The sequence below is a fragment of the Microtus oregoni genome, unplaced genomic scaffold, assembly GCF_018167655.1.
Source record: "Microtus oregoni isolate MIOR12 unplaced genomic scaffold, Mior012 000037F_ref0000500, whole genome shotgun sequence".
In the NCBI taxonomy this organism is placed as follows: Eukaryota; Metazoa; Chordata; class Mammalia; order Rodentia; family Cricetidae; genus Microtus; species Microtus oregoni.
Window position 1 is genome coordinate 22,516,975 of NW_024543096.1, and position 27,521 is coordinate 22,544,495.

The window sequence follows — 27,521 nt, forward strand, 5'->3', positions numbered from 1 at the left end:
TTTAGTGGGACACCGGCATGACTGTTGTGGGGACAGCCAGTGTCTCTCTGGTTGAACTGAAAGTCCCCTTCAGAGGAGAGAGTTTGTGCTTCCTACTCAAGAGCCCATGGCTGGAGAGGTCGTGGAGAACTATTATTATTATTTTGCTAAATTGTTATGTTGTCAACCTGTCTTCTAAATACTTCAAGTTTATACCCACAGATAAGGGCAATGCCCAGCCTTAATCAGAGAAGCTTCTAGACAGTGGTTAACACAGAAGCCCGTAACTGGCCAAAGGTCTAAGAATGTTTGGATGGTGGGGTGTTTAGCACTAAATGGGAAAGCTCTATCATCCCCTCCAAGGCTCAAGGAACATCATGGAAGAAGGAGCAGAAAGAACGTAAGAACCAAAGGATGGGGAATGTGCGGCCAAAAAGGTGTCTTCCAGGCATGACACAGCCCAGCAAGAGAGGGAAACAGGTAGGATGAAAGTTGACTGAAATTTATTATATATGTGTAGGGGATTATCAAATAATTAAAAAGGCAAATAAAAAATTAATTTGACTACTAATAAAAAACAAAATTTCCCTATATAGCTATATTTTACATTTTATTCAAAATATATTTTGATCATAGTCTTCCCTCCCCCGGTAATAAACATTTCTATATATAACTTTTAGCATACATTCTGATATCAGTGTAACTGAGTAAAAAATAAAAGATTAAACGCTGTTGATCTATACACATTTGTATTCAGTAAAATTGTGTGTTATGACTTTAGAATGTATGTATGCTAAGGATGAACTCACAATGAAAATTAGGAAATATTTGGAACCTGATGATACAGACAGAAAAGCCATGGATCCCGCTAAAAGGACACTCAAAGATTTGGTTGTAAACACAAATGCACTTAATTCATTAAAAGACTAATGAATGAATGCCATTCTCCTTAAGAACCTTTCGAAAACAAGACTAAGGGCCTGGGGAAGACAGCCTGTGGCGGGACACATGCCTAATGCTAGAGGCCCTGGGTTCAAGTCCCAGCCTAACAAAGGGATAAAGGGGGATTTCAAAATTAATAAGACTTACTTTTTTAAAAAAAGAGTAAAAACTAGAGAGGCCAGAACAATTTAAAAGCTGTTCTCTTCAGATTGCCAAAAACCAGACAGAACTCAACAAAACATACCAGGAAGACATATATAAGTCACAAATAAACAACAGAAAACAAATAGGCAGGAGATTAGGCAGAAAAAGTTAAAATCGTAATCAAATACTTTGAGAAACTTTATGTAATAAAGTAATAAACTTGAAAACCAGGATAAGACTGATTTTCTAGAGAAGGTATGAATTATCACATTTTGCTTAGAAGAAAATTCTAAAATGTAAAAACTAATAATTATTAAGGACATTTATTCAATATTCAAAAATCCCCAACCCCTCCTAAAAGTTAGGTTTAGATTAATGACATAGACAAGTTTCATAAAACTTCAAAGACTGAGTGATTCTAATATTGCACATAAATTAGATTTTAATTTATAGGTTTTTGGAAGAACCTTTCTGTCTTAGTTAACTTGTGCATTATATGAAACAAAAATACAAGAAGCAAAGAACAAAGTCATCAAAAATATGGAATACTTCCCAAATTTGCATGTCATTCTTGCTCAGGGCCATTCTAACATCTCTGTACAGTTCCCACTTTAGTACAGGTGCTGTGGAAGGGAACACTATCGATCGCTTTGTTAACTAGTCAAGTAGGACAGACACTCAACTCATTTCCTAAGGCATCTTTAATCCTACATCGGATAGAAAATGCTATAAGAGAAAAAACAGACTTACCAGAAAATTGACTTTCAAAAGTTAAGCATGATATTCTATATGTTATTCAGTAGCTTACAAAATACAATGAAATGGGGTTGATTTAGAGCATAGAATGGTTAGTTAATAAGACAAATGATCATTTTAATAGACTCAAAAAATATTTGTTATCATTAATATCCATTCCTGGTTTTAGAAGACCTATAAGATTGGAAAAAAAAATAAAGTTTTGCAAGAGTAGCAAAGAAATGGGTCACGGTTAGGAATAGGTACTAAAGCCATTGGACAAAATACAGGCATGGGCTAAACCCCAATAGTGCGAAGTGCTATGAGGACAGAGGGAGAGTGCTCTTTGGTCCAGGTAGTAAAAACATAGGATGATCAAATAACTTTTGGAGAGCAAACCGGAAATACAAACAAGACTAAATGTATTAACGATAGGTTGTAGAAGACCCTAGTTTATTATTTTCACTGATAATTGTTTTAAAAACCAATTAAAACTGAAATGGCATTTAGAATATGCCAGAAATGTTCTTTGTATATGTCTTGACTTTAAATCATTCAGTAGGGGCTGGTGAAATGGCTCAGCAGCTAACAGTGCTTGTCACCAAACCTGCCTGCCCTAGTTTGATTCCCAGAACCTAAATGCCCAAATCGTAGGATGGTAGAATGAATCCCACATATTGTCCTGTGACACACACACACACACACACACACACACACACACACACACACGGGCATACGCAGAGTAAAAACAAACAAAAAAACTAATCATTAAATCCTTGTCTCCTGAGATGGCAACTTGCTCTTTCCACTTTTTCCAGACACTGGCCCACAAGCACATTAGTAACTGGTTAGTAACTGGTGGAGCCTAGATTCAAACTCACATTATATGAGATCCAAGCTGAGACATGTATTCGCGTGTTTACTACAGCATGTCTTAGGAACCCAAAGCTTAAGAAAATACAAAATAACTAGAAATGAGTCCACGGTGTACTGAACTTTTGTAATTCAGACTAAATGACAAGGAGAATACAGGAAAAGTATGGTTTGGAGAGATAAATAATAAGTCCTTATCCTTCCTATCTATCTATCTATCTATCATCTATCTATCATCTATCTATCTATCATCTATCTATCTATCTATTATCTATCTATCTATCTATCTATCTATCTATCTATCTCTGTCTCTGTCTCTCTCTCTGTCCCCTCTCTTATTCCCTTCCCATTCTTATTAACCTCTACTTTCCCTTTTCCAGATTTATAGTTCTGTGTTGCACTGTGTGACCTATTTAGTTCAGCCAGAGCCACTCATGTGACCCCTGTACTGGAACTATCCACTGGAGCCTGGGGGGGGGGGGGTCACAGTAGACACCAAAGGCAAAGATTCCCCTTTTCCCTGAAGCATCACAGTAACAATAGTGAGGTCCCTGGATCCCAACAAGACCTGTTCTTCTTTATTCAATCACCAATTCTTTTTCCTAACTTACTTACATTTGAGAAGTTTCTACCGCTGCTGTTCAGCAGAAATAAGAGGCCAAAGTACAGGGCCTTCCCTCAGATTCTGGATTTTCACAGATCCTGTTGTTTTTGCTGCTGCCTGGTGTTTTTGGACTGAGGGCACAATGGGAGTTGACCCAAAATCTTACTACATAGCTCTCTGGCCAGGAACTCACTATGTACACCGAGGTTGGTCTTTAACTTGCCTCTCTGATTATAAGTAAGCACCACCAAGCCAGTCATGGTTTTTAACATATCTCTGAGGCCTGACTAATCCATTTTCAGCTCCATGAGCTGATCCTGTTGAAACCCACAAAGAAAGAGAACGCAAGTTCCTTTTGCCCTTTATGCTTCTACACCTAATCCTCTCGCTCCTTCCCTAACTCTGCTTTCCAGGATCCTTTGCAGTCAACCCACTGACCTGGCTTCATCCAGGTCACAATGACACTGAAGTTTTTTTTAACACTAAGTGTGGGGAAAGTGCCCAGAAAATTAGGAAGACTTGAATGAAGGTGTTGTTTGTGATCCTTCCACAGAATGGATTGTCTCATACCGTTAAAATGTAGAATGGATTGTCTCAGGCCGTTACAGGGTAGAATGGATTGTCTCAAACCTTTACAATGCAGAATGCAACCCATCTATTACAATAGCATGTTTTCATCCATTGGCTGATTTAGGAAAGATCTCAGGAAAGGCTTGCAGCGGTCCTGGAGGATGTCTCTCCTAGACTGAAACCCTAGCAATACAGAAATCCAGTTTGCAGACTTGTTTGGCAGGATCTTGAGGATGGGCCTCCTCCTTTGGAAGTTTATTTTGTTTTTTGTTTTGTTTTTCCCTTACCAACAGAAGCAGTCACAATGCCACCGAATCCACTTTCTCAGTTAATACCTTATAATGCTTAATTAGCACCTAAACCACACTATCCATTGCTAAAAGTTATAATAAGAATTGCTTAACAATTTGCAATGATAATTTTTTGGCAAGCATAAGATAATTCAGAGCTGAAAACAAGATTTTGCGCTATTTGTTTTTTATTTGAATTTTAAGATATTGAATTATTTTATCTCCTCCAAATCTTTCAGGAAAAGATTGAAAATTTTCAAGGCCTTTCAAAAAAAATCAGTTTTCGGAAACATCAGAGAATCTAACAGTTTAAGGCAGAAATTAATATTTCTATGCAGTGGTTGGCTGACGCGGCTACCTAGGTAGGAACCCCTTGAGGAGACTTGACTGACCACATCCCACTGTCCTTCTTTGTTCAAGGACATGTGATATTTAACCTGTCTACTGTGTAACTTTCTGTTCAACTTCTGCTGATAAAAGATGGAATCTTATCAACTCAGAAACAAACACTCAAGGTCAGTCCCCTGATCATATCTTAGAGCGTGGACAGCAACCTGTAGAAGACCACTGCTGAGTAGAAGGGCAGAGACCAGAAACTGCATGGTTGCCTGGGAGACACTGGCCTGGCAGACACTCCAGATAGAGGAGACAGACACAGGGTCCTCGGAGCCATGTGGGGCCAGGGTGAAGATCCTGGGAACACAAAATGTCAATGACCACTGTTTTTATTGTGTTGCCTCATGGTGGCCAAGATGCACCGCAGCTTGGTGGAATCCAGATTAAAGCAGCTGATGGAAGGGTTGATCTTCTCAAAGGGCCTGGTCCACACTAACAACTGACTCTTGGTGTTAAAGAAGGGAAGAAAGGAGAGAAGGAGAGAGGGAGGGAGGAAGGGAAAGAGGGAGGGAAGGAAAGAAGGAAGGAACATTAACTGATCTTTTAAAGAAAAGAAGGAAGGAAGGAGAAACAGATGCTCAGAAACTGGTTTCAGAGTAAAGAATCTTATATTCTTATTGCAATAAGGGCAACCAAATGACTGCCTGGTCGTGTTCTCTCTCTCTCTCTCTCTCCCTCTCTCTCTCTCTCTCTCTCTCTCTCTCTCTCTCTCTCTCTGAAGCATGGCTTTATTGGAATATAGTTACCACATCCACCCTTTTTTATTGTCTTTGGTCACATCACTGAGTATCTCCGACATAAACTGAAAGTCCTTCTCTATATTTACTTCCTGGCTATTTACAGAAAATCCTCCCACTCCAGAACCACGAAGTCAGTTCAGAAGAGTGAGAAAATTCTCAAAAATGTGATTTTTTTTAAACTAAACTATTGCCTAGAGCATCAACCTTCTAATTAGCTTCACCCTGATGGAGCTTCTGGAGTGAACAAAAGATGGGTGATAGACTCCCGGAAAAATCGCAGCTATGATGACCATAGATGAAGACGATGTATGAGCACCAGCTTGGGAATCTCTGGAATGAACACATTCACCATGAATTTGCCCTGGAGAGAAACTCAAAGTAGACGGAGGATGAAAGAAAGGAAGGAAAGAGTATATGGAAGGCCTAGAACCCAAAGACAGAACAGGAGCAAGGACTGAAGAATAACAACGGGTCTGGGGCGGGGTGCGAGCTACCTCTGGAGCTACTGTTTAACAACGGGTGGGGGGGGTGCGAGCTACCTCTGGAGCTACTGTTCCTTGGTTCTTTAACACCGGGGTCTTGGGGCTTTATCCCACCAACAATGGGAGTTTATGAAAGGTTTTAGGCAAGAAGAGAATAACTGATCTTTTAAAGTCTCGGATAAGCCTTGAGATTTTTATGATTATTAGTTCAAACAGGGTCATGTTTTTATAATGCCAAGCTTAAAAAGCATCACTCTGGCATTTTTACTTTGGGTGATCTTTTTTTTTTTCTATCTGTTCACCTATTTTTAACACACACACATTTTCAAGACAACTGATATACAAATAGCACTGCTTTAAGACAGCCACCAGGCTTCCCTCGTTGATTATCCCAAGAACACAGCCCTACATCTTCACACACTTACCCACGGGCTATAGCCCTAGCATATGACAGCACTTTTGGTAAATCTGAAACTCCCATAAACTGAGATTTAAAAAGAAAAAAAAAAAAGATAAGGGCAGACTTGGAAAGCAGAGACTTAAAATGCTACTGGCAAATGCAGTCACTTACCTGTGGATGTGAATTTGAAGAAGCCAGAAGAAGCCAGAGACTCCACTGTGGAAAGTCAGGGTTGTACAGCCATTCCCAAGATCAGTTTTCATCGTAATAAAACATTGAACAGAAATCAGGCTTTTTCCAGAATGCTATTTGCTTATAGGTCAGTGCCCTAATGTCCAGATCTAGCACAGGTCAGTGACAGGAGAGGAAAGGTCAACCGTACTCAAAGCAGTAACCCCAACCCAGAGTGCACTGGGAACCTTCCGAGGGTATCAACAAGCTTTAGAAACCACTGATTTGCCTTAGAATTGGGCCCGACAGTAGAGGGCCTGGTGAGAGGCTTGGCTCTTCCTTCCCTAAGCCCTTTATTTTTAAAAAGCTACTTTAAAAAAAAATCTAACAAGACAAAAATACTTCTAGTCTTCTCCCGTCAATTTGAGGTGGCCCTTGTGACATCCCGGGGTTGCAGGCTCTCCGCGATCTGGAACCAGCCCCAAAGTTTTGTGGAGAATTGATAACATGCAATTGCCTTCTGCTCAGAGCTCTGAGCACACAGATGACCCTTGACCCTGGTCTGATAAGTCAGTAACCTTAGGCTCTGCCCACCAGTGGCAGCAGAAATGCATGACTTTTAAAACACATTCCTGTTAACGAAGAATCAAGGCAAATGAATGCTTAGATCTCCCAGGCCTCTTCTTCTGCCTCCTCACTGTTAGTCTTAAGGTGATTCTTTTTTTACTACTTTTCTTCTTTATTAATTTGAATTACATTGCTTTGAAAGTAATAGAGTCAGCCGGGCGGTGGTGGCGCACGCCTTTAATCCCAGCACGTGGGAGGCAGAGGCAGGTGGATCTCTGTGAGTTCGAGACCAGCCTGGTCTACAAGAGCTAGTTCCAGGACAGGCTCCAAAAAAAACCCACAGAGAAACCCTGTCTCGAAAAACCAAAAAAAAAAAAAAAAAGTAATAGAGTCATATGAATCAAAATGCTACTTATTTTTTTTATTTTTCTCCTTGAAAAGGGGTGGTTGTAGGGTTATTACTGAACATGGGGCCATGACTTGTGCCCCAAGTCAGGATTGGCCACCTGTCATCCATAAGCCAATAAAAATAGGCAAATTAATAATGGAAAGCAGAGAAGGGAGATTTATTCAGTGGTCCACAGAGACAGAGATCCAGTGAGCACCCAGTCTCTGGGCTCCTGAAATGAGATCAAAGTTTATTAAATAGAGTGTTGGGGGCCAGCTTTGACAAAATTCCTACGTTCCAAGGTAGGAGCATGAGGATTAGAATTACTAAGCAAAAAAAACAGAGATAGAAGAGAAATAAGAGACAGAAACACAGGACAGCATCAGGAGGGGCATACAGTGAATACTGAACCCCACATTTTCCCCCACATGCTTATATACTTCACCCCAAAAGGGGAGCGAGGAAGCAACAAACTTCATTAACATGACATAAAGAATAGACTTGAATTCTCTGGCCTTTGATCCAGGTGGAGCCAGGTGGACCTCTATACCCAAAATACTAATTAACCACACTCTAGGTCAGGATCACATGTTTGCAGCCACGCCTGTTGTCAACAACTTTGAAAGAGCAAAAATAGGCTCAAACTCTCTGCCCTTTAGTCAAGGTGCAACAGGCGCACACCTGTGTGTGCCCTCACAATAGAGCACCAAAGAAATGCACCTCTAAGAGGTTCCTGCCAAGGTGTGGTCCCGTCCACCACTGATCATGCTTCCGTCTTGCTCCTGTAAGGCGGTGTAAGAAGTTGTTAGAACTGTGTGAAACCTCAAGAGACAAGTCCCACACCCTCCCCCCATCATGGGTATCGCTTCCTTCTCCCAGCGTGAGATTCTCAAGGAAATTGCCATTTCTTTGGGGTGCACTCTTTCAGTAGTCTGATGGTCAGATTGAGAGGTGCACTTTAGAACGTCTTCATTTCTTCCAGGCCAGCCAGAGGACCCTGAAGAAGACAGATCGTGCTTGGCAAGTCCTTCTTAAAGCATGCCCACCGTGCCCACAGATGGATTTTGAGCAAAAGGGCTAGATGTTGCAATCCAGTGGCATGATGTTTATCTAAGGTGGTGAAGACAGGCCAAGAAAGACTTTCAGAGGCAGGGAGAAGTCTGAGACTGTTAACCCAGTGGCACAGAATAACAGGAAATGGTCAGCTATGCTTTTACTATTAAATAAATAATTTTTTGCTTCATTATTATCATTCTATGGCTCAATATGAATTGTAGAAACTCAACACTAGTCATCTAACCCAAAACATACAATTGGCTGTACTTGGGTAGTACAGGGAGCAACAGAAAGAAAAACAGCTAGCTTCGTTTCCTTGGGTACCCCTGTTTTTCAAGCAAGTCATGTGGACGGATGTAGTTTCTGTAGCTTCACTCACTACAGAGGAAGGCAAAAACAAATGACCTCATATTTGGGTTCTACCGTTTACTGGAAACTTGATTTAGCTAAGGTCATGACTTGGCTAGCTTCATCTTCCCAATATGAACTCCACCAGGCTTTGCGTGAGATGAAGTCAATAGTGGAGGAAAGTCCTTATTCATCCAAGGACCTAGGATGACAAAGCTTCTATCATCCTTTAGATGCAGCTCTCAGGGTTTCCTTGGATATTGACATCTATCGCACAGGGAAGGATGAGACATAGGATAATTTACATGAGCAGTTTCTTTTTTTTTTTTTTTTTTTTTTTTTTTTTTTTTTTTTTTTTTTTTTTTTTTTTTTATTAAATTTATTTATTTATTTATTAAGGATTTCTGCCTCGTCCCCACAACCGCTTCCCATTTCCCTCCCCCTCCCCCGATCAATTCCCCCTCCCTCATCTGCTCGAAGAGCAATCAGGGTTCCCTGACCTGTGGGAAGCCCAAGGACTGCCCACCTCTATCCAGGTCTCGTAAGGTGAGCATCCAAACTGCCTAGGCTCCCACAAAGCCAGTACGTGCAGTAGGATCAAAAACCCACTGCAATTGTTCTTGAATTCTCAGTATTCCTCATTGTCCGCTATGTTCAGCTAGTCCGGATTTATCCCATGTTTTTTCAGACCTAGGCCAGCTGGCCTTGGTGAGATCCCAATAGAACATCCCCATTGTCTTAGTGTGTGGGTGCACCCCTCGTGGTCCTGAGTTCCTTGCTCGTGCTCCGTCTCCTTCTGCTCCTGATTTGGACCTTGAGATTTCTGTCCGGTGCTCCTGTGTGGGTCTCTGTCTCTGTCTCCTTTCATCGCCTGATGAAGGTTAATATTCCTGAGGATGCCTATGTGTTTGTCTTTGGATTCACCTTCTTATTTAGCTTCTCTAGGAACATGAATTATAAGCTCAATGTCCTTTATTTATGGCTAGAAACCAAATATGAGTGAGTACATCCCATGTTCCTCTTTTTGGGTCTGGCTTACCTCACTCAGGATAGTGTTTTCTATTTCCATCCATTTGTATGCAAAATTCAAGAAGTCCTTGTTTTTTACTGCTGAGTAATACTCTAATATGTATATATTCCATACTTTCTTCATCCATTCTTCCGTTGAAGGGCATCTAGGTTGTTTCCAGGTTCTGGCTATTACAAACAATGCTGCCATGAACATAGTTGAGCATATACTTTTGTTGTATGATAGGGCCTCTCTTGGGTATATTCCCAAGAGTGGTATTGCTGGATCCAGGGGTAGGTTGATCCCGAATTTCCTGAGAAACCGAAACACTGCTTTCCAGAGTGGTTGCACAAGTTTGCATTCCCACCAGCAATGGGTGAGTGTACCCCTTTCTCCACAACCTCTCCAGCAAAGGCTATCATTGGTGTTTTTTATTTTCGCCATTCTGACAGGTGTAAGGTGGTATCTTAAAGTTGTCTTGATTTGCATTTCCCTGATCGCTAAGGAAGTTGAGCATGACCTTAAGTGTGCTAGAGGGGTCACTTCTACATCTACAAATGGTATTTTACATAATTTCATCTTTTCGGGGCCTTCTATCCTCATATTAAGAAAAGTAGGTACTTTTTAAATTGCAAAGTTAGTGCTTGCCAAAGCAGGAGATGAGCAATTTTGTAAGCAACTTAACCTCTCTGTTGAAGTCACAAAAAATTATAAATACTCATCACGGAAACCTCACGAAGAAAGCAATGGCCGGATTTCCAGATAAGCTGTCCTGGGTCCAGTGACACTCTGAACCTCTATGTCAGCAGTTCTCAAGTAAGTGTTACTGACAGTCAGTGGGTAAAAGCCAAGGATGTTGCTAAACATGCTGAAATATGCTAGCCAGACTTCACATTGTTAGTTATGGAGTCCAAAAACTATCTATCAAAAGGACAGCAATTGGAGAGTCCGAGCAACAGACAGAGCGGCCCTTATAGGTAGGAAAGGTGGCTGGTTCTTCCCGTGTAACAGGTCTTAAACTACGTTAGTTCACCAGGTATTCTTGAACAAAAATAGCCTATCACTGCTCTTACCCCCGGGAAAGGCCCAGGGAAGATAAGTGAGTTGCTCCAAGTCCTCCGAGGTCTGAACTCCTGAGCGTTGCTCTAATGCTAGGGGCCAGGGGACCTGCACTCTTAGTAAACAGTTGGTTGTGAGATAAATCAAAAGACATAGCTGGTAAACAACGAAAGCAACTGAGGTCGGTGCCTTCCTGCTAAATTGCTGGCACCGGGGAACAGCAGAGAAATGAGCAGGGTCGGTGGAGAGGGGCTGAGGCGGTCCTGTCAGCTGCGGTTACTCATTTACTTCTCAGGTGAACGGACTGACTGACTGTCAATCCCTCTCTCTACACAGGTCATGGTCCCGAAAGCGCTGACCTGGGACTCTTGTTCACAGAGAGCTTCTTGGCTAAAGGGGTCAAAGATACGTGCTGGGTTATTACTGACCTGGTCCAATGACCTAGAAAGAATGCAAAATGTAGAGACGAAAGAAGAACTAACATTTTTAGACAATAATAAAAACAGGCTTCACAAATCAACGTTTCTCAAGCAGTGTTAGGTGTCCCAAGGATTCAAGTTACTGACTGGGACACCAGCCTCCGTGATGACTGTCAGCCCAGAGTTCGCACAATGATAGTACATTTTCATAGCCTGCGTCCTTAGTGACTAAAAAGTTCCCCTCTGCTTCTTGTCACCAAGAAAACTGTGTTTGTTTAGGCAGGAGGTTAAGTGAGAAGTGGAGAGGATGAAGCCGAGAAAGAGTTGCTTAGGTTAGAGTTTTTCTTTTCCTCCAGCGACAGTAAAAACAGGCTTTCCAAAGGACAGAAGGCAGGCGACCTAGTGTCCCAGGTCTCTCCAAAGTCCGGGCATTTTGTTTTGTATCTAGAACCCCAAAGCAGTTCAATGAAGTCTTTACGGGGGGAGGGGCTTCATCTTTCTTTACCAGACTGACTTTTTGATTCAAAGTGTTGTTGTTCACAAGCCATTCATACAGGGGAGCTTTGACTTCAGGGTCCCCTGACCCGTGGGCATCCAAATCTGGATTCTCTAATCTCTTGTAGACAATGTCACGGTGTTGGCACAGGACCTGCGCCCCTGTCTGTACACTTTACATCACCTAGAGACTGTTTGTAATACCTAGTGTGAATGCTGTGTAAATAGTTACACTGTTGTTCAGGGGACGAGACTAATGCAAAAGTCTGTGTGTTCAACAGAGATCCAGTTTATAAAATGACTCAAATCTGCAGTTGGTTGTGTCTGTGGGTGTAATTTCACACTTACAGAAAAGTTAAAAGCATGGTACAATCTAGAGTCTCTAAACATTAACATTTTACCATGTTTTTATTCTCACTTTTATATAAACATATAAGGTTTTGTTCAGTTATTATTCTCTGAACTTTATGGATTTTTACTGTATTTTGTTTGTTTTGTTTTGTTTTTGAGACAAGGTCTTCCTATATAGCTCTGGCTAGCTTGGACCATGCCTCATCAAAAAATAAAAGGGGGGGGGGACATACACCATATTTTATGATAAAGAACATAAAAAATATGGTGGCTGAGGCCATGCATGGTAACAGACACCTTTAATCCCAGCACTAGGGAGTTCAAGGCCAGCCTAGTCTACAGAGTGAGTTCCAACACAGCCAACACCACACAGAGAAACCCTGTCTTGGAAAACAAACAAACAAACAAAAACAGAAAAAACAAACAAACAACAACAAAAAAAAACAGAAAAAAAAAAGAAACAAAACTTTGTCTGTAATAGATAACAAAGTCTCAGGCACTGCAAATGCTGCTGAAGTGTGTTGCTGGTTTCATAACTGAAAGATGTGTTGTTTCTGTAAACAACTTAGAAATCAACAGAGAGATTCTCTTCCCTATCTAAGTGGATCATGCCTTAAATTCTAAGCGCAGACTATCCCCAAGTTCTATAGGAACCCCCAGGTGCTTTCATTGATCTCCAAATCCTCCACTTATCCTAATTCAAGCCTCTTGTGTCTGGTCACTCATCATCACAGGAATAGCACCCCCCTTCCTCACGGCCTCCGGGGCTCGTGGTCCCCCTGGGAACTCACCAGTCATTATATGTGAACAGAGGAGGGCACGAGGGGAGACGATGAAAGGAACACTGCTTCGTGTGTCAGAGGCTGTTCTGGAGGTTGTTCTGGCCCGAGGACTTTTAGCCTAGCGTCTTAGCACCCACGTTGAGGTGCCTGTGTTGACTCTATCAGGACACTGCTCAGCCCCAGCTACCAGAGAATCCAGAGTTTCCTGTTCTCTCAAATGGGAAGGCACGATGTTCCAGCCACAATAGCTTTTGCAAACACCTTGTATCTGTGAGCCTGTTTTATCTTCTATAAGTGACCCAGATAATATGTTTTCCACGAGACTAGACATAAAACTAGCCAAGACTGTGTGCAACTTTCCAGTGGAGAGGCCTTTGCCAGTGGGTGGCAATCTCACTATTTACTCCTCTCTCTTCTGCCCCTGGCAAAGACGACAGCCGAAGTCACATCCTCTATTAGAGGGACATTAAAACCCACAATTGTTTTGCTTTCTTCAGATAATTTCTCTGGAAATTTGATTTACAGTGAAATTAGACATTTCAATATTCAGCGACTATCAAGGGCAGGCTTAAACAAAACACTATAACTAATTGGATTTATGAATATGAAATGTCATTAAAATCTCTGAATATGTCATTTTATGAGTGCTTTCTGCTTCTCCCCATAATTATGCATTTTAAATTATTATGTATTTGAGAAGCAGAAGCCCTGCTGCCTGGACATTTGTATGCTACAAATCAATTCCTACACAAAAAAGATTTGGGAAAACTAAACCAAATTATTAAGTAATTTAAAAGCCTGTTTTTAAACATCTATAAGTCTTTTAGGGGAAAAAGGTGAAAAGAGTCCATTTTTTCCTTAAGCAGTAAAGATGATACACTGAATTATTTTATATCTTAAATATGCTGTTGCTTATGAAGTGGTAGAAATTAAGTACATGTATATGTATTTGAAATCCTATTTATACATTTGTTTATAGACACATTTATTTGTCAAAATACTGAGTCACATGTAATAACCATTACTTTAAAGGGGACATTAAAGAGAAAAAGAAAAGAAGAAATTTCTTAGTAACCCAAAGCAGGCATGATTCTGGAGGCGTCCACACAGTCTGCACTTCAGTTTGTGTCAATTGGTTTTCTTCTGTGAAGTAATCCAGGCCTGTGTGAGTCTAAGGAGAGAGAATCAAGGACAAAGACACCGTTTGGGGCTGGAGAGATGGCTCAGCAGTTAAGAGCCTATACTGCTCTCGCAGAGGACCCAGGCTCTGTTTTCAGCACCCACGTTAGGCTGCTGGCAACCACCTGTTACAACAGCCTCAGAGGATCCCGTCATCTCTTCTGGCCTCTGCAGGCACCTGCACTCCAGTGCACATATCACACACACACACACACATCACACACACACACACACACATCACACACACACACACACACACATCACACACACACACACATCACACACACACATCACACACACACATCACACACACATACACACACATATCACACACACACATCACACACACATACACACACACATCACACACACACATACACACACACATCACACACACACATACACACACACATATCACACACACACATACACACACATATCACACACACACATACACACACACATATCACACACACACATACACACACACATACACACACACATATCACACACACACATACACACATCACACACACACATACACACACACACATACACACACACATCACACACACACATCACACATCACACACACATCACACACACACATCACACACACATACACACACACACATACACACACACATACACACACATACATACACACACACATCACACACACACATCACACACACATACACACACATATCACACACACACATACACACACACACATACATACACACACATATCACACACACATACACACACATATCACACACACACACATCACACACACACATCACACACACACATCACACACACACATACACACACACATATCACACACACATACACACACATATCACACACACACACATCACACACACACATATCACACACACACACATACACACACACATATCACACACACACACACACACACACACGAGTACATAATTTTGAAAATAAATCTAGAAGAATAAAACTAAACACACTGTGTTGCCCTGGCAGGGAACCTTCCAGGTCTGCAGGCTACGGGGAAAGAGAGGGCTCTTTCCAAAGGTGATGTTCTCTCTGGCTGGCTGCCCCACACTGACTTAGGAACTAACACAGTGTTCCTATGTGGAGAGGGAGCTGACCTTTTCCCCTGTTCCCCCTTGCCAGAAGTTAGAAGGGCAGGGCCTCCATGACTTCAGACCTGAAGCAGCCAGACTTCCTCCTACTGGGTGGGGTGCCGCTCCACAGGTCCACAGTAAGCACAGCGTGCTGAGGGGAAGCAGAGGCGCAAGTCCCGGTGGAAGGGTACAGGAAACCCATCTCTTGCTTGCACAGCAAAATTGATATCCCTATTGGCTCTGTGCTGGATAGTTTGCTCAGTTTTACCCGAAAAAGCTGCTTCATTTTGTCCTGTTTATACATTCCTTTATTTTTCTACAAGAACTTAGTGTTAAAGAGAGAATTTAAAGATTTGAGACATCAGGCCTTCATCTCCCACCCTGCTCTTACTTCCTGGACTCTCTCACTTCGTTCTCCCCTGATAGAGTAGCAATACTCTCTGAGCCAGATGGGAGCGGGACTCGAACTCACTCACACTAAGAAACTAGAAACCACACCAGGAATGCTTTCTTACTGACAGCTGCTCTCCTCTCCTGGATTCTGAAAATAAATGGCAGTCCGGCAGGACAAGAAGACCGAGCTAAGTACAGCGGTTCTCAATCTGTAGGTCGCGACCCTTTTCTCGGGGCTTAAATGGCCTTGTCACAGGGGTCACCTAAAACCACCGGAAACATGGATCTTTACATTATGATTCATTACAGCAGCAAAATTACAGTTATGGGGGGCTGGAGAAATGGCTCAGCGATTAAGAGCACTGACTGCTCTTCCAGAGGACCTGGATTCGATTCCCAGCACCCACATGGCAGCTCACAACTGTCTGAAAATCCAGTTCCAGGGGATCTGACACCTTCACACCAATGCACATAAAATAAAAATAAATAAATCATAAAAAAGTCTCCCCTTTGCAATCATATGGGAGCTTTAAGAAAACAACACTTTATTCTTTAAAAAAAAAATGAAAAAATTACAGTTATGAAGTAGCAATGAAAGTCATCGTTGGGCCTCGCCACAGTGTGAAGAACTGTATTAAAGGGCCCCAGCCTGAGGAAGGCCGAGAGCTGCTCCTCTAGGGGACTTTGATCCTGGTTTGCTCTTCAGTTTCACTGAGTGATGAGAGCTAAGGCTTTACTGTGAGACTCTGTCTCTCAGATGGATGAGTTCATGTGGGAGATTAAGGTCCCTCCCCTGTGCAACTGTGGTGGTTCCTTCTGCCCCGTGACTGTGCCGCTTTGTTCCCACTCTATTTCTTCCCATCTGGAGTTTTCTAAATTCTGCCTGGCTGGCTTTGGCACGATCTTTAAAAAGCCGTATGTGACATAAATGACTTGTCTTTTCCAACAAGCTACCAGATAATCATTGTAGTATCTTAGTATCTATTTGTCTACTCAAGTTCTTAGAAATAGCTCACATTCGTCAACATGCGATTGTTCTAATTTGCATTTTTCTTTCTAATTTTGAACATCCAGGACACCATCCTTTATTGTTCATGAGAGAAGTGTCCCTGTCGCGTACAGGAGAAAGAAAATGTTGGTGTTGTTTTGGGTGTTGGCCCTCCTTGTCCTGTGCACTCTGCTGTGGAATTACAAAGGACAACTGAAGATAGCAGGCATCACCGACAAGTACATTTTCATCACTGGTTGTGACACAGGCTTTGGGAACTTAGCAGCCAGGACTTTTGATAAAAAGGGGTTCCGCGTCATCGCTGCCTGCCTGACTGAGTCAGGAGCGACGGCTTTGAAGGCAAAAACCTCAGACAGACTTCACACGGTGCTTCTGGATGTCACCGACCCTGAGAATGTCAAGAAGACCGCCCAGTGGGTCAAGAGCCACGTAGGGGATAAAGGTAAGAGAAGAGGTCTTGGGGGGTGGGGCGGCTGGGAGATGAGGAAGCAACTAAAGCAAACCAAAATGAGTCTTAAATGGCTTTTCAAGAAAACGTCTGCGAAGGCAATTTCTTAATCTCCACAGAGCTCCTAAGTAATCCCAGTGTGTGTGAGATGTGTCCCAGAGAGACTGCCTAGAGCCCCAGCAGGTGAATCTAGAACAGAAGTGAAACCCCACCTGTTCCTGACCTTCTCCAACAACATCTCAGCAGAGGGAGTTGAGGCTCGAGTCTATAGGAGAATATGGAATCAGCCTCCAGATCACCACTTGGATTACCTGGGACCCACACCTCCACAGATGGGTTCCAGAGTGCAGACATCTTTAGTGGTTGGGAGAACAGGACCTAAGGATGTGAGGATGCGGGTCTTAAGGAGTGCAGCTGACCCAGTCAGCTGCAGACACTCCCTCTGCTTTAGATCGTTAGATCACTGCACTCTGAGCTGGGAGAGTTTTGTCAGCTTTGAATCATCAAATATTCTCATAGAAGAAGATATCAGGGTTCATAATAGAGAAAAGCAAATGTGTGTTTGAGCTCTTTAGCTCTAAGCCTCTGAATCTCAAATGCAGTGATTTAGCAAAGCCTCCGGACAAATTCCAGTGCCTGAATTCCAACACCTTTAGAAGTACTACATATTTCCAATAAAGAAACAGCCAACTAGATGACTTATTTTTCTAGCAAATTTCAGCATAAAGTGGGTTTGTATCACTTCTCCATCCATGCAGAATATTTTATAAATACACACTGACTGCACCATCTTGCTAGGCAGGGAAACAGACTAATTTTCTCTACGTCTGAGATGAGAAATCAGAAAGTCTGCCTTCAAAAAGCATAAAAAATATGACACTTGGAACCAGAAATAGAATAGTGAGACTGAATTCCAGTAGCTAAGCATGGACCACTTCAACTTAGTCTCTCACTCTGTCAGCTACCACTTCCCCGAAACGCGAAAACATTTCAAAGCAGGAATGACTACAAAAAGCAAATCACACCACTGTGCAAAGAAAGAACTGTATTTCTATCAGAGAGGCCCATAGGAACGACATCTTCCACCGTGTCCCCTTCCCTCCCTCCCTGCTCCAGGTCTGTGGGGTCTGATCAATAACGCTGGTGTCCTGGGCGTGCTGGCTCCCACTGATTGGCTGACGGTGAACGACTACAGAGAACCCATTGAAGTTAACCTGTTTGGACTCATCGACGTGACGCTCAATATGCTTCCGCTGCTCAAAAAAGCGCGAGGACGCATTATCAACGTCTCCAGCGTCGGAGGCCGGCTTGCGTTTGGTGGCGGGGGATACACTCCATCCAAATACGCGGTGGAAGGTTTCAATGACAGCTTGAGGTAAGGTGAATTAATTGATTTATACGATAATTGCTGCTAACGCATACCGGATACTTAGTATATATGAGGTATCCTTTTTAACACTTTAAATATTTCCCCTCATCCAGGGTTACGCAGCTGGTAAGTGGTAGACCTGAGATTTGAACCCTAGTCTGCATTTGACTCTCACTGATTTCACCTCGTGTATTAGCGCATGAGGCCCCCGGTGAGGTGAACTTGCAGTCAACAGGTCAGTTTGTCTAGTAGAGAATTGTTCAGGGTTGGTCGCTCCATTGTTATTTCTGGAAGGTGCTAACAGGGCAGTACCAGCTTCCTTATATCTCCTCAGCAGCTGCCCAATACACTCCACTTGGGTTCTGCAGCTGTATCCTGGGTGAGAGGCAGGGAGGGGATGCTTGATTTGTCTTACCTGGAACCAGAATTCGCGACTATCAGTTTAAAGCCCATAAGCGCTTTTTCAGTCAAGGGTCCCAAAAGCAATGACCGTGCATTCTGTTAAGAGAGCAGCAGGACAATTTTCAGACACGTGAGGGATGTGGAGAGAAATCCCAAAGGATAGAAATAGGGGCTAACACCAAAGGGCACTACTATCCAAGCACTAAGGGATGAAGAGACATGGAAATCTCTAGAACCTGGAGACACAGAGACTGACAGCTCCAGCTAAAGGATGAAATAACCAGTGTCCACACCACATGAGGAATTATTAATCCCACATCTTGTTCTCACACTCCTGATTCTAATAGTCCACGTCCACCAGATGCTGGGGCACACTAATGCAGGTTGAGCCTTCTGGGATGTAGTGCAAGCAAAAGGGACCAGGGAAGCAAATGGAAGATAAGCCGGTTGGGTCGTGCTGAAACAAGCAGAGAAAAGATAAAACTGCTATCGGCTCACCTTTAACTCCCCCATTTGCTTATTCAGTTGGTATTCACTGAAGGCATATGTTAGAATTATGCTGCATACCACAGATCTAGGAGTAGCTTAGTAATAAAGAGGATAGATGACCCCACTAAGGTTAATAGAGGCCGATAGCTCCATTCTGCCCCATGATCTAGTTGCCAAGTCAGAGTCTCCTAAGAGATAAACACAATAACATTTATTCGGAACATTAATGTGAAGTACTATAGCCTGGAGAACTTGTTAAAGATGCTTAAGGGGTGGGTCTGGGATACGACCGGGGAGTTGTTCTACAGCGTGACCAGGTGTTGTAGTCGGCTCAGAGATCATCACATTTCTAGTAACACTGTCATGGCGATTTCTCTCACCCTCATTCCGTTCTACAAAATGCAATATCTTAATAAAATGCTAGTATTTAAAAATATATTTCAACTGGAGTGTTTGTAGACTCTGTTGTGTAGCTATACACTGCCTGAAAGTAACCAACAGGAAGTGTTTGTGTCTTTATGAACCACAGAACTGGTATTTGACACAGAATGGTACATGCAGACTAGTCCAGGGTGTCTTCATACATAGAGAATGGCAGAGGGACAACAAAGAGAGGCCTGGAACTCTGAAGCTGTATTTGCTCAGCAAGTGTATTGGTTTCATGTTGTCATAGCAACATGGAGGTCTCTTAAACTTAGCAGAGTGGCCTGTTTCCTGTCCGTGTCATTTTCACAAGTATGCAGGAAAGAGGTCTTCTCAAATACCTTCTTGGAACTGCCATCTCCCAGATCCAACAAACATCAGTTGGTAGGTGAATAAAATATAAATAGGTTGAAAAATAACCTTTAAGATTTTAATGTAATACACCTTTGAAAATCTCTCAAGATTGAACTGATTTATATTGTCAGTAAATAAAATATATTTCAGATTGTGCAATAGTTTTGTTGCTAAGAAGCACAGTCTGGAAAGAATTGAATTACATTTTAAGATTACAGCTAGAGCTTACAAAAATGCCTTATGGTGAGGGATGGGGATGCAGCTGAGTGGCAGAGCTCTTGCCTAGCAATACAAGGTTCTGGGTTCAAGCCTCAGCATGGGTAAGATGTCTATAAAATGAGTAATTGCCTCTTTATACATTCCTAGTGGAAATATGCATTAAAATTAGGAAACAACTATTCATGCAATACATTGTTCGGTTGACAGGAAGGAGGTGCCAACAACATCTCTAAACTGTGACTCAGTAAATATGTAGACTTGAGGTTGTTTATAGTGTTGTGAAGGGACAGCCTGCTCAGCAGCACAGGGATCAAGGCGGCATGCCAGGGATCATGATACTAGATCTTTTAGCATCCTCAGTCATTCTGCAATCCACATTCCAAAACCCAAGGGAAACCTGTCCACCCAAGCCAGTCCCTGCTCCATTTCCCTATCAGATACTTTGAGCATGGAGAAGAAATCATCTTAGCCCAAATGCTTATCAGCTTAACAAGAACTGGATTAGTGTGGGGTTATTCAGAGGGTTGTCCCACCCACGTCCATTTCCTGTTCCTTCATTCAGCGTCACCTGACCGCCTTGAACTCCAGTTTCTTCTACTTTAAAGTGACGGGGTAGAAGAAGATGTTTGCTGCCAACACAGTCAGTGCTGACTCTGTGCAAAGATTTATGAGTAACTAGTTAACAAGTAGTAGACATTCTCCAAACAAACTTGAATGAAACAGCAAGAACAACAAAGGCCTAGGGCGTGACTACGTAATGCTTGCCTAGCCAGGATGAAGCCCCTAGGTTGGACCACAGCTCAATGAAAACATGTTTTCTTTCTCCAGAGTTGGACATTTTTTTATAATCATTAATATTGAGAACACTACTTCGCATAACCTGGTATAAAGTGGAAGATGTGTGTGCAGGCCATTGTAGAAATTGTTAGAAACCCTATTTTAATCATGGGCCAAAATGCACTAAGATGGTTTTAGGAAATTCAAGTCAGATATTCAAGTATCAGTTATCAAAATCAAACATCCTATCATAATACAATAGGAAGACATACTAACATGATAATTACATGCTGAGTAATGACAATAGTAAATACCAAAAATTTTGGTTTTCAATAATAAAAACATAATGTTTCTTTAAGAACAGAAAACCTGGTTTGTACAGAAAAACAGCACCATTGACAGCATACTGTTCTCTCAAATCCTATCTGAATGTTTCACGCAGCTTGCATCGATTTTGCCTGGGATAACGGCAGGTGCAGAGCAAAGAGCACAGGTTCTGTGTTCAGAAACCAAAGGCACAGTGAGATTGTCCATGTAACATGGGCACGCACTACAATGAACACCTCAGACTTGTCACTCAAAGAATTTTGAACCAATTTTTCATTATGGAGCATTCAACAGTCAATTAACTGTTGCTAAATTCTTTACAACCCCGGCACTCAGTTACAGGATGCCATATGGGTCCTGGCCCACAGTTTGAGAAATTGAGCTCTTAGGTGAGGAGCAGGGAGTTTATGTAATCATAAACTTCCTCCAGAATCATGTGTCAGTGCCCCCAGTGAGAGACGAAATGCCAATTTTCTGCTTCGGATGGGGTGCAGGAAGACTTTTTTTTTTTTTAATTAAAAGATTCTTTGATTGCTCTTCTCACAGGCGGGACATGAAAGCCTTCGGTGTGCATGTCTCGTGCATTGAACCAGGCCTGTTCAAAACGGAACTGGCAGATCCCAAGAAGACAACTGAAAAAAAGCTAGCCATTTGGGAACACCTGTCTCCAGACATCAAACAGCAGTATGGAGAAGACTACATCGAAAAAAGTGAGTTTGAGGGTGAATCCAGTGTCTTCTGGGATTCATCGTCCTGGCCATCGTAAAGAGTCACAGACACAATGATGGGAATCTTTAATCTGGGTTTTAAGCCCAGTACCACCTCTTGCCTGTTACTGAGAAATTAACAAATGCTAGGCATTATGCTAGGAATTTCTGAATTATGTCATTTATGCCTCAAAAGAAGTACTGGAGTAGTGAACAAAGGCTTTGCAAGGTAAAGATTCCTTTCCCGGGGATTCAGTATCTCCTGGTCAGCTCAGATATGAAGCCAGGCCGCCTGGCTCTCAGAGTCTCATTCCTATACCTACTTCATCTTGTTACTAAACACAAGCCACTCTTTCAGCATTGTTCAAGAATCTGTGGCGGTGACAATGATGAAGAAGACTGTGGTCCTTAGAGACCCCTAGAGCTGACTACAAAGAGTAACCAAGTAAACGCCAGACTACACGGCATCAAGAAAACAGACCCTTTTTAGGGAGACCCAGAGAGTCAAAAGTGAAGCGAATGATGCAGTCTTTAATTGCCCTGGAATATGGGCCGAGAAAGGGACCCAGCTGATGGAGAAGCCTTAACAGGACAGGACAGGCCAAGTTTGAATAAGGCTTTAGAAATCCTTACTAGAATTCTAATTTAGAATTTACTTGGGTGTTGGAAACTCTCGGGAGTCAGGAACACATGGAAAGGGAAGAGGACGGAGAGGTAAAATGAGTCAAAAGACTGAGTCACGGGGAGAGAATCATAACCGAGATTACACAATGATGACTTATACTGTGAACATTTACAAAGCACTCGTCATCGCTCTACGTGCCCCACCACATTTCATTCATTTACAATCTGGAAGCTCTGCGGATGCTCCTATGCCCTTCATTTGCCCTTCCTTGTATAGGAATGACATACGAATGTCATAGGCATAGAAATGACACACCTGAAACTGCACAGCTGGATTTGAACCCAGCGTAATTGTGTCGCGCATTCTTGGGTGCCGTGCACCACGCCCCCGTGTCTGCGCTCTGTGCGCTAGAACCCAGTTTGCGAGCTTCGGGAAAGGGGGCTGGAGGTTGAGAATACAGACGCAGAGACAGACAGACACACGCCGATCTTTTAACACTGATTCCCAAAGCCCCAAGAATGCCCTCTTTATTGTGTTCAGGGGCAGATTATATAGGGATAGCCACGCCCCAGCCAAACCCTCCAGAAACCACTCTCCTGCCATCAGCAACCCCCGAAGGTCTCATGCTCAGAGCAGCGGTAGGCACTCAGATCAAGGGAAAACAAGCTGTTTACAAGAAATTCAGGATCTGGGGGTCTCACTGCTCCCAACACTTGGGCACTCTAATTAATACAAAGAAAGCAATAGAGTGAAGACTTCAGTCAAAGTTCCTCTTAGGCCCTTCCTCCCACCCCAGTTTCCTGAACCTGTAATGTTTGCTCGCTCTTCCTCAAACGCTGAGCTCTTGCCTTCAGTGGAACAAGGCCCCTGCCTTCCCCCCATGTCACACCATCCCTCCAGACTGTGACTCTGCCTCATCACTGGTCACACAACACAGCAAGGTTCAAGATCAGCTGAATGGAAACCCAAGACTAAAATTAGAAAACACACAGGGAAGTTTCCAAGATGATAGGCAGTCCCAGCCACCACCATCTCAATGTAATACACTCACACACACCAGAAAAAGCCTCCTGAGGGTTCCAACTAGAACGCCTGGCTGACAAACTTGCCCAAGGATGTCTCTCCGCGCGCTTTAAGCCGTCGCCATTAGAAGCTGTATTTCTTACATTCTGACTCCAGAGGTCTTATGTACGTCAAAGGTAAAAGACTGAACTTAATCCTGTTAGACTTAATACTTCAGAGACAAGGCCCTTTGTTTAATAGAGTTTTCCATGTTAGATAATCAGGGTGATACCGATAATTAGCTATGACTAGATCACAAAATTCCTTCCAAAAATGTTCTGGCATATAACAAACAGTTGCACGAATTTATGAGGCACAGTGTGACGTGGCTATCAATGGTAAAAACAGATCAAGGAGGCTGGTATATTGATTTTTTTGAAACATTTATCATTTCTTTGGGTTGAAAACATTCCAAATTTTCTTTACTAAGAAATATTTAAAAAAGCACTGAGCTCAATTTTTTTATTAATTTGTCATATTAATTATTTCTGAGTCAGAATTTAGAGGTGAGCCAGACTTAATAGTTCCAATTCAGACCAGAAATTTAAGATCAGCTTTCTTCATTTCCCAAGCTGAACAGCAAGGTTAACTAGGCGTTAACACTTCCTTCTTTGAACAACTTGTGACCACTTAACAAACACCACCGTCACTTACTAGGTTCTTTGGACAATTGAGGGCCTGGGACCTAACATGGCAGGTCTGCTCCCTGAGAAGACATGGTCCAGGCATGTTTGAAAACACATGAATATCAAATGGTAGATCTACTTTGAAGTTTGTTTTATTTTGCTTTGCTTTGTTTTTGAGAAAGCCCATACCGTGTTCCATAATTGCTGTTTTAGCTTACATTCTCAGCGACCACACACACAGATCTCCTTCTTCCACACCCAGGTCAAACTTCTCTTTTGTCTCATTGCCACTCTTGGGTCCAATACAGTGTCTTGCTGTGGGCTGAATTTGAGCACTAGAGCAATTCATGCGCTGTGAACAGCACATTCACACACACACACACACACACACACACACACACACACACCCTCACTGGCCCTGTTTATGACCTCTTGAGAAATGTCTGTTTGGATTCTTTCCATGTTTTGAAAACCAGATTGTATTTTTTTTTCTATTGAGTTGTTGGAAGTCTCTTTGTATTTCTTCTTGGATATCAACCCTTTATCACTGTATGGTTTGCAAAGACTTTTTCCCGTTCCATGAGTTGTCTCTTTGTTCTTTTAGCTGCTTCCTTTATACACCACAGATGGTTACTCTGATGCAGTTCTGTGCATCCATTTTGGATTTTGTGATTTGTGCTATAGGATCATCTTCAAAACTTATTGCTGAGTCCAATTTCAAAAGCGTTTTCTCTGTGCTTTATAGTTTTGGGTTCTACTTTAAAGTCCTTGATCATCCTGAATTGACTTTTACATTTGATATGAGCTAAGGCTCCAATTTCATTCCCTTGCCTGTGAGAAGTTGTTTGTCCAACACTTTAAAAAAAAATTAAGAATCCAGGGCTTCAAATCATCCCCAATTCTTTGTGAACATATTTGCCTTGGTGGGATCTTAGGTCATGACTCAAACACTTCATTTGCCCCACAGCTGGGAGACTTTTCCCTTCTGATTCAGGACATTACTGTGGAGATGTTCAGTGGTGTGGGTGCCCTTCTGTCTTCCTATGCACTCATGCACCCTCATACACAAGAATGTGTACAGAATCATATATAACACAGCACTCTCCAGAAAGGATTAGGATTCCAAATTATGGCTTCCTAGGGACAAGGCCCTCGTGGACCTTCCCTACTGCCTCTAAAGAAGCAGTCTTCAAGGTCCTCAGACAGCAGCATTACTTGAAAACTAGTAGAAAACGCAAATACTAAGACTTCAGGTGTACTGGTTTAGGGATTCTCTATGTAGAAACCAGAAGGCTGGGTTTTAAAATGCCCTCTAGGAGATTCTATTGCCCACTCAAGTTTGAGATGAGACCAGCTGGCCTAAAGAAGATGTTGCAGCATCCTTTTCTGGAGAATGGAAACTCATTCCAGTGAGCCTCAATTATAATGGCAAATTCACAATCAAAGTCCCTGTCCTGTGTCTTCCTGTTTGCACCCTAGCCTCCCTCTGTACTTCTCCTTTTCTGCCCAAGAGTAAGCATATTGTTGTCTCTTCTTACAGGTCTACACAAACTGAAAAACAATACATGCTCTGTGAACTTGGACCTCTCTCTAGTGGTAGAGTGCATGGACCACGCTCTAACGAGTATCTTCCCCAAGACTCGCTACACCGCTGGAAAAGATGCCAAGACATTTTGGATACCTCTGTCTCACATGCCATCGGTTTTACAAGACTTTTTATTACTGAAACAGAAAGTAGAGCTGGCAAATCCCAAAGCGGTGTGACTCAATCGACCACAACGGCCTGCCCCAAGCTTTGAGGCTGGCTGATTTCAAAGACTAATCATTTCAATCTTGGTCTTTACCAAACCCAACTTGGACTCCTTTAAAGCATGTTTCTGTTTATAAAAGAGGGAGTTCCAGGGTCCCTTAAGTCTTCTTTGAAAATAAGGACAGAGAAGGCTTATCACGCAGTCAATCTTGCCTGATACTGAAGCCTTGCCTGATTGATAGGATGAAAGGGAAACAAAAAGACTTCTATCCAAAATATGTGTGCTGCTACCTGCCCCTTGCTGGTTCAGTAAGCCAGAAAGTTAAGCACTGTGTTTTGTCAAAATGTTCAGAGATAAGAAGCCTTTCAAAAGTGAACCTGATGGCTCTGGTATCTCGCTGAGAAGGAGACACAGGCTTGAACTCACTAGGTTCTGATAAGCTTTGACTCGAACAAGAAAGTGGTCAAGCAAGCACTCACTGGTACGAACTGAGAGGCTGTGAGCAACACAGGGAAGAAATGCAAACAGAAAGACAAGAGACAGGGAAGGAAACAAGAGGCAGGGAGACTCCAACCCAAGTTCCACACTCCAGAGGGACACAGAAGATGCACCACCACGGCTGCTGTGACGTCATCCCGTCTGGTCCCAGTCCCAGAGGCCCTTCACCTCTGGCTTCACTGTCAGCTGCATCATGGCAGAAATTCACCAGCACCATTGGCTGCAGCCACTTCCTGTTTCAGGCTCCATTTCACAGACTCTGTAGCTTGCTGCCCTTCGACTGTCCAGATGTCCCAAGGCTGCCAAGATCTGCAGAATCCGAAGGAAACCCCTTTGGTGATCTTCCCACTGTATTAGTCCGATTGTTCAATCTTCTGATTCTGTATTTGTTTTGCCTTTTTCTGAGACAGTTTTTTTTTTAATTCCTTTAAGTAGCTACAATTTGCTGTTTCTTCCGACCAGAAACTAAGTAACACGCAGTCTACCATTAAGAGCAAGCTTGTCAACTGTGTTACCCACTTTAAAGTGCCAGCTGCATCTCTGTTCCGCCTCTGTTACTTCCTCCTCAGTCATCACCTTCCCCTCAGAGAAGATTCAATGGACCACAGTGGTTCCTCTTCACCTCTTGGGTCAGAGATACTGTGAAGGAGCCTGCAGTCATAAGAAGCCATCTGAGCCCAGGGGTCACCGAATAAGCCGAGTGTTAAGAACAAATTACTAATTTCTGTAGCTGAAAGCAGGGCATGTCTAAACCATCCAGACTAAAAAGAATCTCCTCCATTTAATTCATTTATTTTTTTGTTTTTTGTTTTGTTTGTTTTGTTGCTTTTTTTTTTTTTTGAGATAGGGTTTCTCTGTAGCTTTGGAGCCTGACCTGGAACTAGCTCTTGTAGACCAGGCTAGCCTTTTTTTAAATTTATTTATTAATATCTTCAAAAACCCTGA

The 27,521-nt window shown here is 42.5% G+C and overlaps 2 protein-coding genes and 1 non-coding gene across 4 annotated transcripts in view; 1 reads left to right on the forward strand and 2 right to left on the reverse strand.

Moving 5' to 3' along the window:
- Window positions 1-12,951, reverse strand: part of Abcb11 (ATP binding cassette subfamily B member 11) — a 78,806-nt gene extending 65,855 nt beyond the window's left edge. The window contains exon 1 of one of the 2 annotated variants that reach the window (XM_041631665.1): window positions 12,810-12,951. The gene's annotated coding sequence lies outside the window, so the exon portion shown is untranslated. Of the gene's footprint in view, window positions 1-6,326; window positions 6,423-12,809 lie in introns of those variants that run through there. The other variant, XM_041631664.1, reaches the window with a different exon arrangement.
- LOC121433313 lies at window positions 1,600-1,704 on the reverse strand. Its single transcript, XR_005972305.1, has one exon. It is a non-coding gene; the product is annotated as a U6 spliceosomal RNA (small nuclear RNA).
- A 3,617-nt stretch (window positions 12,952-16,568) lies between the features above and the next one.
- Window positions 16,569-27,012, forward strand: Dhrs9 (dehydrogenase/reductase 9). Its single transcript, XM_041631675.1, has 4 exons — window positions 16,569-16,941; window positions 18,064-18,322; window positions 21,854-22,017; window positions 25,868-27,012. The coding sequence occupies exons 1-4, from the start codon at window positions 16,623-16,625 to the stop codon at window positions 26,089-26,091; spliced, it is 966 nt and encodes a 321-aa protein (XP_041487609.1). The 5' UTR covers window positions 16,569-16,622; the 3' UTR covers window positions 26,092-27,012.
- Window positions 27,013-27,521: the final 509 nt, after the last annotated feature.

Bases quoted from the DNA above. Each gene is read 5' to 3' on its own strand.
- Dhrs9 (XM_041631675.1), top strand. From the start codon at position 16,623: ATGTTGGTGTTGTTTTGGGTGTTGGCCCTCCTTGTCCTGTGCACTCTG. The intron at 18,323-21,853 runs GTAAGGTGAATT...CTCTTCTCACAG, and splicing joins GGTTTCAATGACAGCTTGAG to GCGGGACATGAAAGCCTTCG. The intron at 22,018-25,867 runs GTGAGTTTGAGG...CTCTTCTTACAG, and splicing joins AGAAGACTACATCGAAAAAA to GTCTACACAAACTGAAAAAC.